The sequence below is a fragment of the Chaetodon auriga genome, chromosome 2, assembly GCF_051107435.1.
Source record: "Chaetodon auriga isolate fChaAug3 chromosome 2, fChaAug3.hap1, whole genome shotgun sequence".
In the NCBI taxonomy this organism is placed as follows: domain Eukaryota; kingdom Metazoa; phylum Chordata; class Actinopteri; order Chaetodontiformes; family Chaetodontidae; genus Chaetodon; species Chaetodon auriga.
The window spans coordinates 29,410,540-29,427,673 of NC_135075.1; the positions used below are offsets into that span (position 1 = coordinate 29,410,540).

The 17,134-nt window shown below is 42.8% G+C and overlaps 1 protein-coding gene across 4 annotated transcripts; it reads left to right on the plus strand.

Annotated features, from left to right (window-relative positions):
- The first annotated feature begins 3,794 nt into the window (after positions 1-3,794).
- On the plus strand, positions 3,795-9,944 carry LOC143329767 (butyrophilin subfamily 1 member A1-like). 4 transcript variants are annotated; one of them, XM_076745822.1, is made up of 7 exons: positions 3,814-4,212; positions 5,875-6,210; positions 6,804-6,839; positions 8,261-8,539; positions 8,654-8,794; positions 9,174-9,278; positions 9,380-9,944. In XM_076745822.1, exons 1-6 carry the CDS (start codon positions 4,128-4,130, stop codon positions 9,236-9,238), a joined length of 942 nt encoding a protein of 313 aa, XP_076601937.1. In that variant the 5' UTR covers positions 3,814-4,127; the 3' UTR covers positions 9,239-9,278; positions 9,380-9,944. The 4 variants fall into 4 exon arrangements, with proteins under 4 accessions (XP_076601928.1, XP_076601945.1, XP_076601937.1 ...); XM_076745813.1 differs by having other exon boundaries at positions 3,795-4,212; positions 9,174-9,944; XM_076745839.1 differs by lacking the exon at positions 6,804-6,839.
- The last annotated feature ends 7,190 nt before the right edge of the window (positions 9,945-17,134 follow it).

Consider the following 17,134-nt stretch of genomic DNA (forward strand, 5'->3'; position numbering starts at 1 on the left):
GATCATCGTCAGCTGTCGGTTCACGGTGGTTAGACCTGTAAGTAGGTGGCTGTCAGATCAGGAAGGGGAAGACTGCCTCCATTGTTTTCGTCTAAAATAGAGTTAGTAAAGTCTCCACCAAGTCTTAAGGTTTTAACCCGGTTTTCTTCAGGTGAAAATGTGGCTTTAAACACTCTCACCAAGTCAAAGAAAAGCCTCAGACAGCACAGCTCCTCACACACCAGCCGGAGCTCCAGGGAAAGTCATTTTGATTGCGCTGCCGTCTCCTGGTACAGCAGATTATTACAACACCTTCACAGCAAATGGCTCAAAATAAAGGGATAAGAGGTCATTAAAAGTTCCTCCGTGAACACACCTTGATTCTGCACATTTTAGAAGATTAACTGGTTGAAGGTGGAATCAAAGAAACATTTACATAAAGAAACAAACCTGTTAAAAGTATGATACCAGAGTACTTCTTATTTATTTCTCACAGCACATGTTATAAGCACATTAAATCAGTTCAGTGAATTAATTTGAAAACGCGTCTGAAACTGGGTTACACTGAAAAAGAAAGTTGAGTGTATTTTGTCATTGAAAAGGCAGATGATTCTCTGTGGAAATGACTGTCACTCATTAAGTAAAATGAGTGATGGGAGGAGGTGTGATTGGATAACGGACTTTTCAACACGCAGCACATTTAAAATGAGGGTCGGAGCAGATTTAAGGATCATGAAATAGAAAATGGTGTTCTTCAAGGAAGTCATGTATTGACATGAGGCAGTCATGAGGTCAATAATCGATTGTGGTTGTTCGTACGTGGAGCAGCAGCAAAGACTTTGATGGATTGCAGTAAAGAGCACGTTAATTATAGAAGCTAATAAATGAACCGCCATTGAATCAGCATCAGAAGAAGCAGGCGAGCTGCGGAGTTAAAGAAAACGAACATACCCTTTAGTATTACACGATGTGCGGAGCGGAAAGAGACGCGCAGAACTTCAGAAACACGGCGAAATGACGTGCAGTTGCACTGTTGTACTGTAGGTGGCGGCACTGAAGAGAGCGAAGAAGAAAATCGTAGAAGAAGAAGTAGGAAGCGTCGCAGCGGGAATCGAGGCACGAATTTGAAAATGAAGACGCGAGAGGATTTGAAAATAAAACGCGAAGGACGAGGAAGAGGAGCTGAGACGATTCCAGTCCATCAACGAGCAGAAGGGTTTGTCTGGTGAGGAAGATGGCAGCGACACGAACGGACGGAAGGTCGAAGGTGTTCGCGACGTTTAAGACGGACGAGACTCCGAGAAGAAGAGACGGAGCACGGTACGTTACAGCGGGTTTGACTTTTGAAGTAGAATTACCACACAGTGTGTATTTGTACTGTATTTGTACTGCGTGTGCTACAGAGTGAGGCCGTGTGAGAGAACTCAGATGTTTCTGGACATGTTGCTGCAGTTTGTAGAGCAGTCAGATGTGGGAAGGACGGTTTGCTGCAGAGAGGATGAAGAGCACAGTCTGTACTGTGGGACATCATCGTACGGGTCAGCAGAGAGCCCAAAAAGGAGGAAGGAAGTAAAAGTGAAGAAGATCAGAGCAGAAAAGCGTTTTTTCATTCACTGAAAGCTGCTAAGAGAGCGGAGAGAAATGGGGGGGAATGGTGGCAGTTCAAAAGGAACCGAAGAAGAAGAATCAGAATAGAGCTGAGCAGAATATCCGCATGAACAGCGTTGGTATTTATTTCCATGGTTATTAAGTTAAGATAACACTTTATCACACTTTAGTGAGTGTTACAGGCAGCAGCATCAGTATCAGTATCAAAAAGTATAAAAAGACATAGAAAGGAATAAAATACAAAATAGAAATTTAAAAAACTATACATTCTGTACAAGGAGTACAGCGTTTTTCAGCATTACACATTAGATGAAAAAGTATATAGCAGTGTATCGGCCATCGAACCACAGAAAAGGCCACTGGTGGGAAGTAGAAATCATTTCCAACGCGTCGTGTAGCCAAAAACGAGGTCTGCCATGACGTACCGTTCAATACTTTATTTGGTTTTACAATTATTAAAAACACCTACAAAAGACCAGGTGTACTCGTTTAAAAGACAAGCTCGTGTTAAACATACAAATTAATTATATTGCACATACAGACGAACACGCACGGTTGAAAAACTGTATGGCTTCCCCTGACCCAATTTCCATCCGTAGATCACCTGTGACTCCCATATATAGGTCAAGTGACTGTTTACCTGCCAATCACCAGTTGAGATGACGACATTCACACAACCTATCCCACTGCCACACACACACACACACACACACACACACACACCATGCACAACATGTAACACAATTAGCCACAACAAGCAGTATATAAAATATTATTGCTGATGGAAAAAAATGTAAAGTAATTGTACAGGGAATGGAGACTTGCACGTGGTTAAAGTCCAGTGTTTTTCACTTTTGCATTGGTTAAAAAATATGACCCCCCCCGTACTCCTGCTCATTCTCCTCCGACACACAGCAAACAATTTCTGCAGATGACAGAGGGTGGAGTTGTACATGAAGTCCGAGGTGTAGAGGGCGAAAAGGTAGTCCAGAGCTGTAGGTGGTGGTGGTGGGGAGACCTTGATGACAACGGGGGTTGGAGCAGAGTGGTCTGAGGGGAGCTGAGGTGTTCAGGACTGCAGCTGAGGGGAGACGACTGACCTGGAGAGGTGTGAAGAAGTGGGGCCCCAGTGAGAGGGGGCTGGAGTGGGGGCAGAGTCAAATCTGTTAAAAAAACAAGTTTAACTCATTTGCCCAGGCCTGATCTCCAGTGGTGGCTTGTCCATCCACACTTTTGCCATGGCCCGAGATGTGTTTAAGACCTCTCCACACATCTTGGACATTGTTCTTCTCCAGGCGCTGCTCCAGTTTCTCTGTAGTTTTTCTTACACCTCCTGATGTTATACTTCAGCTCCCGCTGTACTCTCAGCAGCTCCTCCTTGTCCCCTGAGATGAAGGCCCTCTTCTTCTCATTTAGCAGAGCCTTCAGTTCAGGGGTCACCCAGGACTTGTTGTTGGGAAAACGCCGTACTCTCTTGGATGGCACAGTGTTTTCCACACAGAAGTTGATATAGTCCATGATGCAGTGAGTCAGACTGTCAATGTCCTCCCCATGAGAGCTGCACAGTATGTCCCAGTCAGCGGTGTTAAAACAGTCCCTCAGTTGCTCACATGCCTCCTCAGTCCAGGTCTTCACAGCCTTCTTCTGTGGATGTTATACTGTCTTTTCAGCGCCGATGCATATTCTTTCTGCAGATGGACAAGGTTGTGATCAGAGCGACCGAGAGGGGGGGGGAGGGGGTGGAGGTGTATGCGTCCCTGACATTAGCATACAGAGGGTCCAGAGTTTTATTGTCCCTTGTGTGGCAGTTTACACACTGTGAAGTTGGGGAGAGGGACAGAGAGAGAGGAAATACACAGACAGTCTGGATTCAGGTGGTGCTGGACGCTGTCAGGTGATTCTGTGGTGGTGTTGTGATTCTTGTTCTGCTAAATTGTCTTGTGGACAAACCTCAAAGAGCTGGATCTGTGTTAAAGGATGAAACATATCGTGTGGGATCTCTTTCTATGGCACCTGTAGTGTAATGTAATGTAGTGTTATATATTGTGCTCTTATTTTTAATATATGTGTCATACACCAATTGCACCACAACAAATTCTTCGTATGTGTACAATCATACTTGGCAATAAAGCTTTTTCTGATTCTGATAACTGAGGCTGCCGCCTTCCGGTAGGTGGCGGTAAGGAAGCTCAGGTGTATGGTTGGGGAAAAGGAGAACAAGTAACAAGGAGAAAGTTGTGGGTTTAACAGTAAGGTTGAATACACAATTCAGGTCGCAGTTATCCGTAAAACGTTCTGTAGCTTCTCAAGGCCAAAGTGAAGTTCCTGTGTTGTTGTCTCAACAGTGACGGTTGTTCGTCCTGAAGCCAAAATTAACTTCATCCCGAGAGGAAAACGAATATCGAGAGTGCAGCCGTTCTAGCTTTTTCGTCTGGAAGCTAACCGGAAAAGGCTAGCTTTAGCTTTCAGCTACCTGACGCTAAGTTTGCAAACATTAGCTAAGTTAGAATTAGCGAGCTGTTAGCTTAGCTGCACACACGATGTTTAGTCGTAGAGTTTCGCTTCTGGTGCTTCTTTCAATGTATGTCTTTCTACTGGCGGAAAGAGTCACCGGACAAGAACACGGTAAGTGAGCTACTGGCGTTAGCTAACAGCTAACAGGGTTAGCTGCCTAGCTTGTTAGCACTCGTCAAACTGTTGGTAGTAGCTAAGTCTCCTCAGAAATATCAGCACAGAACCTTCAGGACCTAATAATGAGTACTGATGCACGGTTTCACCTGATCCCTCAGGACACAGGTGATTATTGATAAACTCTGTTATCCGTCTGTTGATGTCTGTCGTCGTATTTTGGGAACTGCCGTACAGTAACGTTTAAAAAGGTCGCCCAGGTGTTCATTTAGATTTGTTTTCATGCCTGCTGGAGAGTTCTGGAGTCATTAAGAAATGCTTTTTGTTTATTTTGTTTTGTTTTGCGGGTGTCTGTCCGTCATTTTAAGCAGCTGCGTGTGAATGTTGTTGGAGGAAGGGGGTCAGCCCTGCGACCTCACAGCCATATTTTCCCAAATCTCTAGGACATTTTTTAAATTAGGTCTTGTGTTCCTACATTTCCCTTCAATTTAAGTCCTATCCTCCCACAATGTTTTTTGGAAGCGCTTTATAGTAAATTGTTTAATGAATGAGTCATTTTATTTTGATCATCATCAGCAGAAATCATCACAGTCACAGTCATTACAAGAGAAAATTAATAGGCTGATTGAAAAGGGTTTCGGCTGAAGCAGAGCTTATAGATGCCGAACCTTTGTTTTCGTTTCCTTAAGTCAGACAAACAAAATCAGATAAGTACAAATACACATATGGCATATACATGCTACATACATATACATATACATATACATATACATACATACATACACACACATGCACATGTACCTGCATACACATATAAGTACATACGCACATGTACCCACGAACATAAATATGTACATGCATAATGTAGCTACGTAACTTATGTGTCTACGCACAAACAAATATCAACCAAAACAGAAAAAATAGAAATCTTATAATATTCTATAATATATCTACATATTCAATAATATTCTACAATTCACCGTTATGGACAAACAGAGAAAATGTGTAAACGTTTGGTGTGAAGGTTTGGATGGTGGCCTGTATGCAGCATCAGTGACGAGACAGTCGCACACCTGCAGAAGTGATGAACTGCACTGCTTGTGGTGATTTGTAGAGATGGTAACAGACGTTTTATACTCACTCTGCGGGTTTATGACCTGTGCTGCAAAACGCTGAGCCTCTGTAGCACCAGCGCTGTGTGCTTAAAGAGTTAGCGTGCAGCCCTGCACTGATGCAGTGCTCACAGCTTTAAACGCCTTCAGTGAAGGCTCAGTGATTTCTGTTTGTTTCACACAACCAAAACAAAGACAACTTGGCTTTGGTTGTGTGAAACAACCCCCCAAAAAATAAAATAAATAAAAACTAAAAGAAAAGTTTGTAAATGAAAAGCCGGTTTCCTGCCACTTGCACTGAACCTTCAGTCTAAAGATCTGTCAAACGGCAAAACCAATCAGCTCTCCTAAAGTGGGCTGTGTCATGTGACTCATCAGGTAATTTAGCAGAAATACACTTAAATTATGGCGGTGTGAAAATGTCTGTGAATAATCTGCCTATGAACCAGTGCACTTGTGCTCTGCTGTTTCAGAGTAACTGAGGTGTAATCTGACTTTCTGTCGTAACCTGACTGTTCTCTTATTTAAAGTGTTCTTCATCTTTCAGGGCCACGTGTCAAAGTGTTCGCAGCAGAGGGAGGTGATGCCGTTCTGCCATGTTCCCTCAGCACCAAGCAGAACATCCAACCAGAGCTCTTTGACTGGAAGGACTACGCTCAGAAGGAGGTCTTCATGTATGATGCAGGAGTCCATTATAACAACGGCCGACCAGGTCAGGATGAGCACTTCCGAGGTCGCGTCTTTCATTTTGAGGAAGACCTGAAGTACGGCAACGCCTCCATCATCATCAGACCTGCAAAGATCACCGACAGCGGAAACTACACCTGTATTTTTCCACACCTTCAGCCGTCTGCACAAAAGTTCCACGTCGAGCTTGTTGTTGGTGAGTGCCTTCTTCAAACGGTCAGTCTTAATGTGGGTGAAGGTCTCCAGCCGTCACTGTGGGTCAGGTGCATTTAGTGGCCTGCTTTTAGGGAAGGGCTTTCAATGACACATCACAAAATCAGTATCTGAACTCATCCAAGGTGTTGATGAAAGACTTGAACAGCTGCTTCATCAGTAGAGCTGCACAGTATTTTGTGTGTGTACCTGACACGTATCTCCGACAGGTGTGGACAAAGTAACAGACACCTGAGAAGATCACAGCGCAGAGACTCTCTGAACTCACGTTAAACTCATACTGAGACTCAGAATTGGTTTTGTTCTCTTGTTGGACACGAGTCGCTGTGAGTGTGGAGACTTCTCTCTTGGCCCTTCATACTTTCACAGTGTTCGACTGTTTATTCAGGAGCAGCAGTGTGAGCTCTATGCAGGCCTGGGTTTCATTATCTTTAGGGAAATCCCACTTTGGCTTTCGATGAATACAAATTCACTGGGGCCAAAGCCAGTGGTTCAGCACCAGGCTAACGACGTACGACAGGTTCGTGTTGTCTCTCGTGTGCTGTGCAGAAAATAATGTTCCTGTTTGTCTTTCAGATCGTACCTTAAAGGACCGATCAGGAGAAATCTCAGGTGAGTGATGGTGTGTTCGATGTCTACGTCTGCAACGTGTGCTACAAGCCAGGCCTTCACAGTAACTCTACCGTTTGAGGTGTTGTGGTCACACAGTGTTCAGGCAGGCAGGGAGGAGGGTGACGGGAAGAGAGCTGCCATCTACAGGTCAGTTTAGCAAACGACACGTTAGTTTATCACTGACCTCCGTCTGAACGCTTCAGTCAAGCTTTGAGTTGGTTTTCAGGAGCCATGAGGTGTTCGCTATTTAATTTAATTTTGTATTGAATCAGGCAGTCTGAGTGAGATTAAGATGTGTTTTCCAAGAGAGACCAGAGGACAAGAAACATTCACAAGAACACAATCAGCAAACAGAAACGACACAACGGACGAGGATTCGTTAACGCCTGAGACGCGCGTTAATGTCGGGTGTGAATCATCACAGCAGGAGTTAAACTCAGTGAATATTAAGACATCTGATCTCTGACTTTTAGATTCAGTATGTGTGTTTGCAGACATGCGGTCGATCTGCAGCGCTCTCCATGTAAAGACCGATCAGGAGAAACAGGTGCTGAATCCTGATTCTGACGATCTCTGAACTCCACATCTGCAGCGTTCGTTAGCAAAGTTCACTCTGATCTCCTTCATGTTGTTGTGAGTCCACCGGCCCAGCTTCAATCTGTGTTCCACACATGGCTCCAGATTCTCTTCACTGACCCCTCTGCTGTTTCACGGAGGCTGTCGTTACGAAACCGCCACCGGTGGCATCATTTGACCGATCGCTCGACGCCGACGCAGCGTCAGAGCTTCAGGTGTCGCCATGTTTCCTCTCTGAGATGCAGGTTTTGTGTCTGAAGTGAGAAGGGATGACAGAGCTGTAGCACACACTGCAGATGTAGAAATCAGTGACATCATCAGTCAGACTGGCCTCTGATCTCTCCTGATTGGTCTTCAGGTACGACTCTGTGGGTCACAGCGTAAACACCACATCAGCCAACGACCGCCATTTAAAATGACCTTCAACCAAAAGATGCTTTTCATGTGATTCCAGAAACTTTTCTGTGATTCAGATTTGAATTCAGTTTGTGAGAAAAGAACAGACATTATTATTATTATTATTATTATTATTATTATTATTATTATTATTATTATTATTATCATTAGTATTAGTATTATTAATGTTCCAGAAACTGGAAACATTTTGGAAATTTTGATTGATAAGTGACAGAAAAGAGGAGGAGGATAGTTGATGGACAGGAAGTTGTTTATTATTTTAGAATTTGTTTAGATTGAAATCAAAGACATATTTTCAGAAACTCTCTGTGTTCAGACTGTTTTCACTGGTCATTAATTACCAAATGACGTTTCACTATAGAAAGAAAGAAACAGCCAAACGTTCTGTCTGAAGTCTCATCGATCTTTTGTTTGCATCGTGCTCACAGGTGCGTCTCCGAAGCCGTACATCTCAATACTGAATGAAACAAAGGACTGGTCGCGGCTGCAGTGTGAAGTTCCAGGTGCGTCTCCTAAACCTAACGTCGAGTGGAAGGACAGCGCTGGAAACCTCCTTCCTGCTGAGGAGCTGCAGGTCTCCTCCAGAGGAGACCATCACTACGTCACCGTCCTCACCACCGTCACCAAGACCGACCGTGTCCGCTGCGTCGTCACGCAGGAGGAAATTCTCCATCAGACTGAAGCTGAGACCTTCGTGTTCATCAGTGGTGAGATTCTGTGAATCGTCTGATTTGTTCACTTGTTGATCCTTTTGTTTAGTGTCGTCTGTGACACGCAGAGACGTTCTGACTGTTATATTCAGCTTTTTGTCTTATTTTCAGGGAGTCTGTGTGAGGACCCGTCCAACAAAGTGGACATAGTTGGATGGTTGTTGATTGGAGGCGTTTTGGGAGCTGCAATTCTTGTTGTAGTTCTGTTTGTTCTTGTGGCCACAAAGTTCATCACAATACGTCGTAATAAAGGTAAGTTTGTACGATGGATTCTGTCATCTCTTCCATAAAGTACACACATCAACGTCCACCGTCACCATCTCATGTCCAGACGTGACAGTTGTTTGTGTTTTGTTGGTGTTTACATGAAGCTTCTGCTTCTAAAACTGATCCATTAAATCAAAAGTAAACACAGTCATCCGTCTGTGATCAGAACTGATGATCATGGTTCATTTTCTCACTGATTTACTTCATTGAAAGAAACAAAAAGGCTCTTCTCGATGTAAATTTGTGCCTTTTAAACCAGTTTCTGGTTCTGCAGTGTGTGAGTGGACCACCACAGAAATCACAAGTTTCTTCATCACCTGAAAGTTGCTTTATTTAAAAAATGCTTTTCCTTTGTTTTCTGCAGGTTCTGGTCAGCAGAGAGAAGATTCTGCTTCTTCAAAGGATCCTGTGAAGTTACAGATACTGTGATGGAAGTGTGTGTGTGTGTGTGTGTGTGTGTTGCGGGGGAGTCGGCTGGAATGTACTTGTACTTGCTGCATAGTGAGGACACGTTGGCTGATTGTCATGTCAGAGGCTGTTTGAAGGTCTAGACTTGGTTTTAAGAGTTAGGTTCGAATGAGATTTCGGGTGAGGGGGAGGGACTGCATTATGTCTGAGTGTCCTCACAAAGATGGAGGTACAAGCACACACCCCAGTCCACGTGTTGAAGTGTTGTTGGGGGCTGAACACCAAGGTGTTCCTGTGCCTTCAGGTGTGTCTGTGGATGGTTGTTTCTGTAAAGCAGCAGAGGTCAGTACGATGAGAGAAGCCATGTTCAATCATGGTCCATTTCCAGCCTTCCAGGACATCTCTGTGAAACTTGATCCATTGTTAGTTAAACTTACAGAAAAATTCCTCCTAAACGACAAACAGCTGAGACAGTCAACAAGCATTAAGTTTCACAAAGATGGTTTTTATTATTATTATTTTACAGGTTTTTAAATGGATGAACTGTGTACAGTTTTTAATGTCATTGTTTTTGTAATTTAACTTGTATTATTCTGTTTCATTGTCTCATTATGTGCCATTTCTATTTTTCACTCTGTCGACCTTCAGGGTTCAGAACTGAACTGTGTTGTTGTTGTTGTTGTTGTTCAGGATTTTATAACAGCGTAACGATTGAGATGCAGCTTCATAGACAAAGCAACAAAACCGGTAAACAGTATGATAAATAATGAGAAAACAGAACGTCCACGGTGAACAGATAACACTGAAGTCATTTACAAGAAGTTGTTTCAATGATCATGTTGATCGTATCAAATCTGAATGTTGAGCTCCAAAAGCTCCTGGAGCCAAAAAGGACAGATGTCCTGAATCATCAGGTCCCCCGTCAGAGCAGCAGACACCTGGTCCTCCCATCAGCATCTACAGTGCAGTTACAGCAGATCAGAAAGCTTGAAGCTGAACCACACTGTGCCTTAAAACAGCGCCAAAAAGCTAAATGCTGCAGCTCAAAGGACACCTGTGAACAGAAGCAATAAAGGAAGAAAATACTTCTTCAGATCAGACGATGAGAAACATTCAGGCAGCTAAGATTCCCAAGTGAAGACAGAAGACGTCTGTCCTTTGTCACGTCGACTCCAAAGAAAAGCCGAAGATAATCACACTGCCTTTAGTCGTTAAAGAACGTCATTACTCACAGATTCCTCGCTGAACTTTTATCTAAGACTTAACTTTATTGATCCCAATTTGGGGAATTCTTTTGTTGCAGCAGCAGGTTAAACATACATATAAACATAGAATATATACACTAAAGAGGAATAAGGATGAGAATAAACATAAGAGATAATAATGTTTAGAACGAGCAGTTCTATCTGAAAATATGTAAATATGTTCAACGGTTTGTGTTACTTTTTTTTTTTTTTTTTTTTTACTGAAATGCTGAATAATATATTTGTGAAATAAAACATGAAAAGCAGTGTGACTGGATGCTTTTATTTTGAAGGAGATGATTATTGGCCTGATGCATCACTTGTTTTTCTAGACTTCAAATCTGACTGAAAGCTTGAAGACAAACAGATTTCAGTTGAATAAAATGCACCAACTCAATAGAAACAAGTTCTTAAAGTCACTTCATGTGTATTTTATGAGTAATAGGACAAAAAAAATACAAATAAATCGCCTGAAACTGAAAGAATCCTCCAATCACTGGACTCAAAAAGACACCGATATTTGAGAAGTAATAAATAATTAAGTGTGTCACTGAATATGAAGCCTGTGTCACGTCTTCTCTGAGTGTCTTTATGTCAAACTGAAGACGTTTTGACTGCAACGTTCACTTCTCCCACTGAAATCAACAGAATCAGGAACCGCTGCAGCATCAGCAGCGACACCCACCTGACATACAGGAAATGACTCTCTGGAGGTGTTTCATCATCAGTTGCCTTAACTTATCACTTCTACGTAATAATGTTATTTTTATTTGTACTCCTTCATATTAACACACATACTGACACTCATACTGATATTGACTCTATCTCCAGTCCTCGTCTTACTGTCCACAGCTGTCATGAGATCATCAGGACTGATCAGCACATGGCGATCAATGTAGTGTTGTAGTGACTCAGTGTGACCACTGGAGGGCAGTACATGCTCTGATCATTCCAGAGTCCACATCAGTTAGTTCACAAAGAACAAAATCACTTGTGAAATCAGTTTTTATGACAGTGAAATGAATACTCTGTTCACACATAGCGTCACTATCAGACTGATGAGCAGTACTGTTAAAATAATGTTTGAGTGTCAGGATGAATGTCAGTGTTGTAGTTACTGACAGTGACCACTGGGGGGCACATTAACAGCTCAGTTCCATGCAGATGAACATGAAGCCTGAATGTGTTGAAGACGTCACTGCTGGTATCAGTGTGAATAACTGCAGTCATTCATGCAGTTCTGTCATTTAAAAGAACCAACAACAACATGTCATCTGTTAACAAGATGACGTCACACAGTTTATCATTTCACCATCAGATGGCGCCAAACATGTTATTGAAGGAGCAGTTCAACAAGTACTAATACACACTGCAAAAATACTCAACAACTACAGTAAAATTTATCAGCGGTTATTATTTTATCCTACATGTTATATTACACACTACAGCATGAAGTATCAGAGGAAACCTTTCCTAAAGCCTGAGGTGGAGGTTTGTTTTCTTCAGCTGTCAAACTGATTTAAATAACTTTTCACATGTTGTTTAGTGTTTTCTGTACTTTAATGAAATGTTACAGCAGCCTCTGTGCAGCTGAACATGGAGTAAACAAAAAAAAACAAGGTAATTATTTTATTCTATGGGTCTGAAATTGTTAATTTTCTCAAGTTTCCTGGAAAGAACAATATAACTTGATCCAAATTAAATAGAGAATGTATTTGAGTGAAAAGCTCCGTTTAATCTCAAGTTAATATTCATTCACCACTGGAAACATTTTATACAGATGTTGAACTGTGTTTGCATGGAGAGTTTTTTTTGTCCACGTCTGTTGAGCACCATTTAAACGACTCTCCAGGTTACTCCAGCACCTAATTTGAATTAATTCATTAGAAATGTGCCAATCAAACTCTCTGAATTCCCTTCATCAGTCCCAAACTGCAGAGTTCATTTGCAGAAATGTCACTGAAATGATTTAATTTGATTTATGTGGGAAAACTATTGACCCATCAAAGCAAATGTTAGATATAAAACACTGGACTGGATTTGGTTGGCAGACACTCAGTATTACAACAGTCTGATCAAGAGGACAAGAAGAAGAGGAGCCAGCTCCTGACCCCGTGGGCCCCGGGGCCCCTGGGCCTGTGACTGGGAGGCCCGCTCAGTAATCCATCCATGACCACAAAGCACAGTCAGAGAACACTGAGTTCACAGTGTTTTATTTGCTCAGAAAAACCTTAAAATAAACACTTTGGTGCCTTTTTACTGCTCACTTGAGGGTCTTCAAACCAGCGGTTGTCTATAAAATGTGAGGGATATTTGGACTGTGAAGTATTACCAGGAAAATCTCATCTTTTATTCCATCAATACTCCTGAACGAAGTCCACAGAATCTACAGTACAGGAGGACGAAACACACTGTTGGCTGCTTGTGTCTCTAACACGGTGTGCCTATGAGAGAAGGGCTGAAGCTTCTCTGCTTTTGGAGAAAAGTTAGTGTGTGATGAACCGTGTTGAACTGAAAACATTTTGACTTTGTCAGGCTGATGATCATCACTGAACGCTGGCGATGCCTCCTGATGACCCTGATGTTCTCTGTGGGTCAACAGTACGTGTGGTTGTTGAAAGGGAAAGCAGACGTGCAGGTGAGCGAAGCCTGAACGGAACAAAGCTAATTCCCGCTGGACTGCCATCAGCTGTGTTTAAAGAGCAGCTCCACGGGGATCAGTTCCCGCTTCCCAACAAAGACGTCATTACTCACATTGACCTTCTGAGCATTTTCTCAGTAGACTGACGCAAGTTGTGTTTGTTCCAGATGTTTCTTTCATTCTTTCTTTATAAGAATATTTTCACTGCAAGTGAAAGGATTTTTGGTGTTCCACACCAAATGCAGTTTCTTTATCGATGTCACTGTAAAAATTCAGCATTCAGTTAGATCCATTGAGCAGCCCACAGAAACCTCTGACTTTGTTATCTCACATAAGAATGACTGCAATGAGTCCCACACAGTGAAGAATACATACTTAAAACTTGGGGAAAAGAGTACTGCTACAGTACTGGATCAGTACTCTGTTATTGACGACAGGCTGGGACTGTCAACCTGGCAACTCTGGCAAATTCCACATGGCACGTCCACTGACTGGGCAATAAAACTGACCTGCCGGCTGCTGCCCACTTGATGTTGGAACAGTCCATCTGATTAGGGATTAAAATGATCATACGCTGCCCACACTGTGAGGGAGGTGCTGTGTTCACCTCCCCCTGCAGCTGCTCTATCGGCACCAGAAACCCACTTTGTTCTACACATGCGGCCTCAGAACATAAGTGGTTGGTGAACAGTTACAGTGGCTTGCAAAGGTTTTCATACCCTTTGAACTTTTCCACATTTTGTCACGTTACGACCACAAACATAAATAGATTTTATTGGAATTTTACGTGAAAGACCAACACAAAGTGGCACACAACCGTGAAGTACAAAGGAAATTATACATGATTTACTTTTTTTTTTTTTTACAAATAAAAACTGAAAAGTGTTGTGTGTGAAAGTATTCAGCCCCCCTGAGTCAATACGTTGTGGAACCACCTTTTGCTGCAAGTCTTTTGGGGTGTGTCTCTACCAGCTTTGCACATCTAGAGACTGAAATTTTTGTCCATTCTTCTTTGCAAAGCAGCCCAAGCTCAGTCAGATTAGGTGGAGAGCGTTTGTGAACAGCAGTTTTCAGATCTTGCCACAGATTCTCGATTGGATTTTGGTCTGGACTTTGACTGGGCCTGTCTAACACATGAATATGTTTTGTACCTTCCATTGTAGCCCTGGCTTTAAGTTCAGGGTCGTTGTCCTGCTGGAAGGTGAACCTCCGTCCCAGTCTCAAGTCTTTTGCAAACTCCAACAGGTTTTCTTCCAAGATTGTCCTGTATTTGGCTCCATCCATCTTCCCATCAACTCTGACCATCTTCCCTGTCCATGCTGAAGAGAAGCTCCCCCAGAGTATGATGCTGCCACCACCATGTTTGACAGGGATGGCGTGTTCAGACTGATGTGCAGTGTTAGTTTTCCACCACACATAGCGTTTTGCATTTAGGCCAAAAAGTTCAATGTTGGTCGCATCCGACCAGAGCACTTCTTCCACGTTTGCTGTCCCCCCCACATGGCTTCTGGCAAACTGCAAACGGGACTTCTTGTGGTTTTAACAATGGCTTTCTTCTTGCCACTCTTCCATAAAGGCCAAATTTGTGCAGCTGTTGATCTCTGCAGTTCGTCCAGAGTCACCGCGGGCCTCTTGGCTGCATCTCTGATCAGTGCTCTCCTTGATCAGCCTGTAAGTTTAGGCGGGCGGCTGTGTGTTGGTAGGTTTGCAGTTGTCCCATACTCTTTCCACTTCTGGATGATGGATTGAACAGTGCTCAGTGAGATGTTCAAATCTTGGGAAATCTTTTTATAGTCTAACACTGCTTTAAACATCTCCACAACTTTATCCCTGACCTGTCTGGTGTGTTCCTTGGACTTCATGATGCTGTTTGCTCCCCAGTATTCTCTTAATAAACATCTGAGGCCGTCACAGAACAGCTGTATTTGTACTGAAATCAGATTACACACAGGTGGATTCAATCATTCAGCAACCATCAGGCAACCTCTGAAGGCAACTGGTTGCACTCAGAGAAAAGGGGGCTGAATACTTTTGCACACAACACTTTACATTTGTAAAAAAAAAAAAAAAAAAAAAATGTAAATCATGTATAATTTCCTTTGTACTTCACAATTGTGTGCCACTTTGTGTTGGTCTTTCACATAAAATTCCAATAAAATATATTTATGTTTGTGGCTGTAATGTGACAAAATGTGGAAAAGTTCAAGGGGTATGAATGCTTTTGCAAGGCACTGTGTAGTTAGAATAACCACTGGTTCAGCATTAGGACCTGAACTATGACATCCCAGTGACACCCCCACTCCTTGAAATGGATCCATCCATCCATCCATGTAATGTCAGAGGTCAAACAGAAAATAATCAAATGAAATCAAGACAGAAAGAGCAGAGGAGGAAAGAGTCTGGCCAGAGGAGCAACTGGCTGATTCCAGGAGAGCAAAGGCAAGAAGAGGAGGCCGAGTCACATGACGACCTCCCAGCAGGTGAGACTGCTAATGCTAGCTCATGTGGTGTTAACAGAGCTAATACAACTGAGGGGGCTAAGCCTCCTTAAGACCCCTCATGGAGCTGAGAGATCCCCTCCACTGCCAACTTGATGTCTATTGTTTGGCTTACATGTTGGAAACAGCCTGAGTTGAGGTATTGGGATTTTTTTCTAAGCTGAACACAGAGACCTGAAGTTGCTATAAATGTTTCAGAGACACACATTTTTCCCCGTGGCTTTAATAATATGAACTGATGCAACAACGTCATGGCAAAGTTGAGATCATCACAAACAAACTCTGAAGCCTTCTAAACAGTTTTCATAGTAAAGTTCATAAAAGAGCAAACAAGTCAAAGTTCTTCTCTTTGAGGATTCCCAGCTGATACCTTCACAGAGGACATTTTTTTTAACACTTGTTAATGTCAGCGAACGTCTCCACAGAATATGCTGCAACTTGTTTGTCATTGACTAAAAAGGCTATTTGAAGTGAATTATCTTAACTATCACAGCTAATGAACTCCTAATTGCAGATTCCTTGGATGACAATGATGAGAAACTCTCAGAAGACATCTCTAATAAATCCCTTTGATACTGTATGTGTGCACTGCATGCTGGATGCTACATAACAAGACACCCCAGTGTGTGTGACCTTTACTGATGGAGCCTAATGAGGGTTGAGGAGATGGTTGCTCGTTGTGTGTCCTGCAGCATGACTCCCTTCCTGAATACACCGAGGATTTCTGAAAATGTCAGGAGGTCCCAAAAGTCCTTCCTGTGGAAAGTGCAACAAAGTCCTGCTTACAGCACGTTTCCTCAGTCTTGTAGGAAGTTTGGGGTTAAGCTGCTAAACAGAAGTTTTTCTTCTCAACAGAAAAAGTTGGAGGAATCAAAGCACTGAGTGATGTCATGACAAAATATCTGAACAGAGTCAAGTCCAGAGGGATCACCTTCTCGATATTAGTAGGTTGAGAACCTGAGTAGTAAATGACACAATTTCAGCTGTTAAATCAAATCAGATTTTGTTTGGATGTGACCTGTTACAGTGTAACAGAGCCAATGTTGGATTTTTAACATACACTACTCACAAAAAGTTAGGGATATTCGGCTTTCGGGTGAAATTTCAGGATGAACCTAAAATGAACTATAACCTTTCCAGGTGAAGTTAATTTGACCTTCTCTAAACTTTTGAATGCACGTGTCCAGCTGTTCAATGTTTCAGTGCTTTTAGCACAACTTGCTGTTCTCTAACAAGGAGCTGAACGGCAAAATTCACAGCAGGTGTTTGATCCATGAATTCACCAATAAATTTCCCGACAATTGATCAACAGTACCTCGCCATTGCGAGGCTTCAAACAGGATGGGCCTCAGGATGCCTCAGAGGGAAGTGGCCACTGAGCTTAGAGTGTCACAGAGTGTCATCAGCAGGTTGCAACAGAGATTCAGCGAGACTGGAAGAGTCACAGAAAGGCATAGAAGTGGACGCCCTTTGGCCACATCCCACACCGCTTCATTGTGAACAGTGCCCTGCCGAACCGGATGATGAATGCCAC

Bases quoted from the DNA above. Each gene is read 5' to 3' on its own strand.
- LOC143329767 (XM_076745813.1), top strand. From the start codon at position 4,128: ATGTTTAGTCGTAGAGTTTCGCTTCTGGTGCTTCTTTCAATGTATGTC. The intron at 4,213-5,874 runs GTAAGTGAGCTA...TTCATCTTTCAG, and splicing joins AGTCACCGGACAAGAACACG to GGCCACGTGTCAAAGTGTTC. The intron at 8,795-9,173 runs GTAAGTTTGTAC...TGTTTTCTGCAG, and splicing joins CACAATACGTCGTAATAAAG to GTTCTGGTCAGCAGAGAGAA.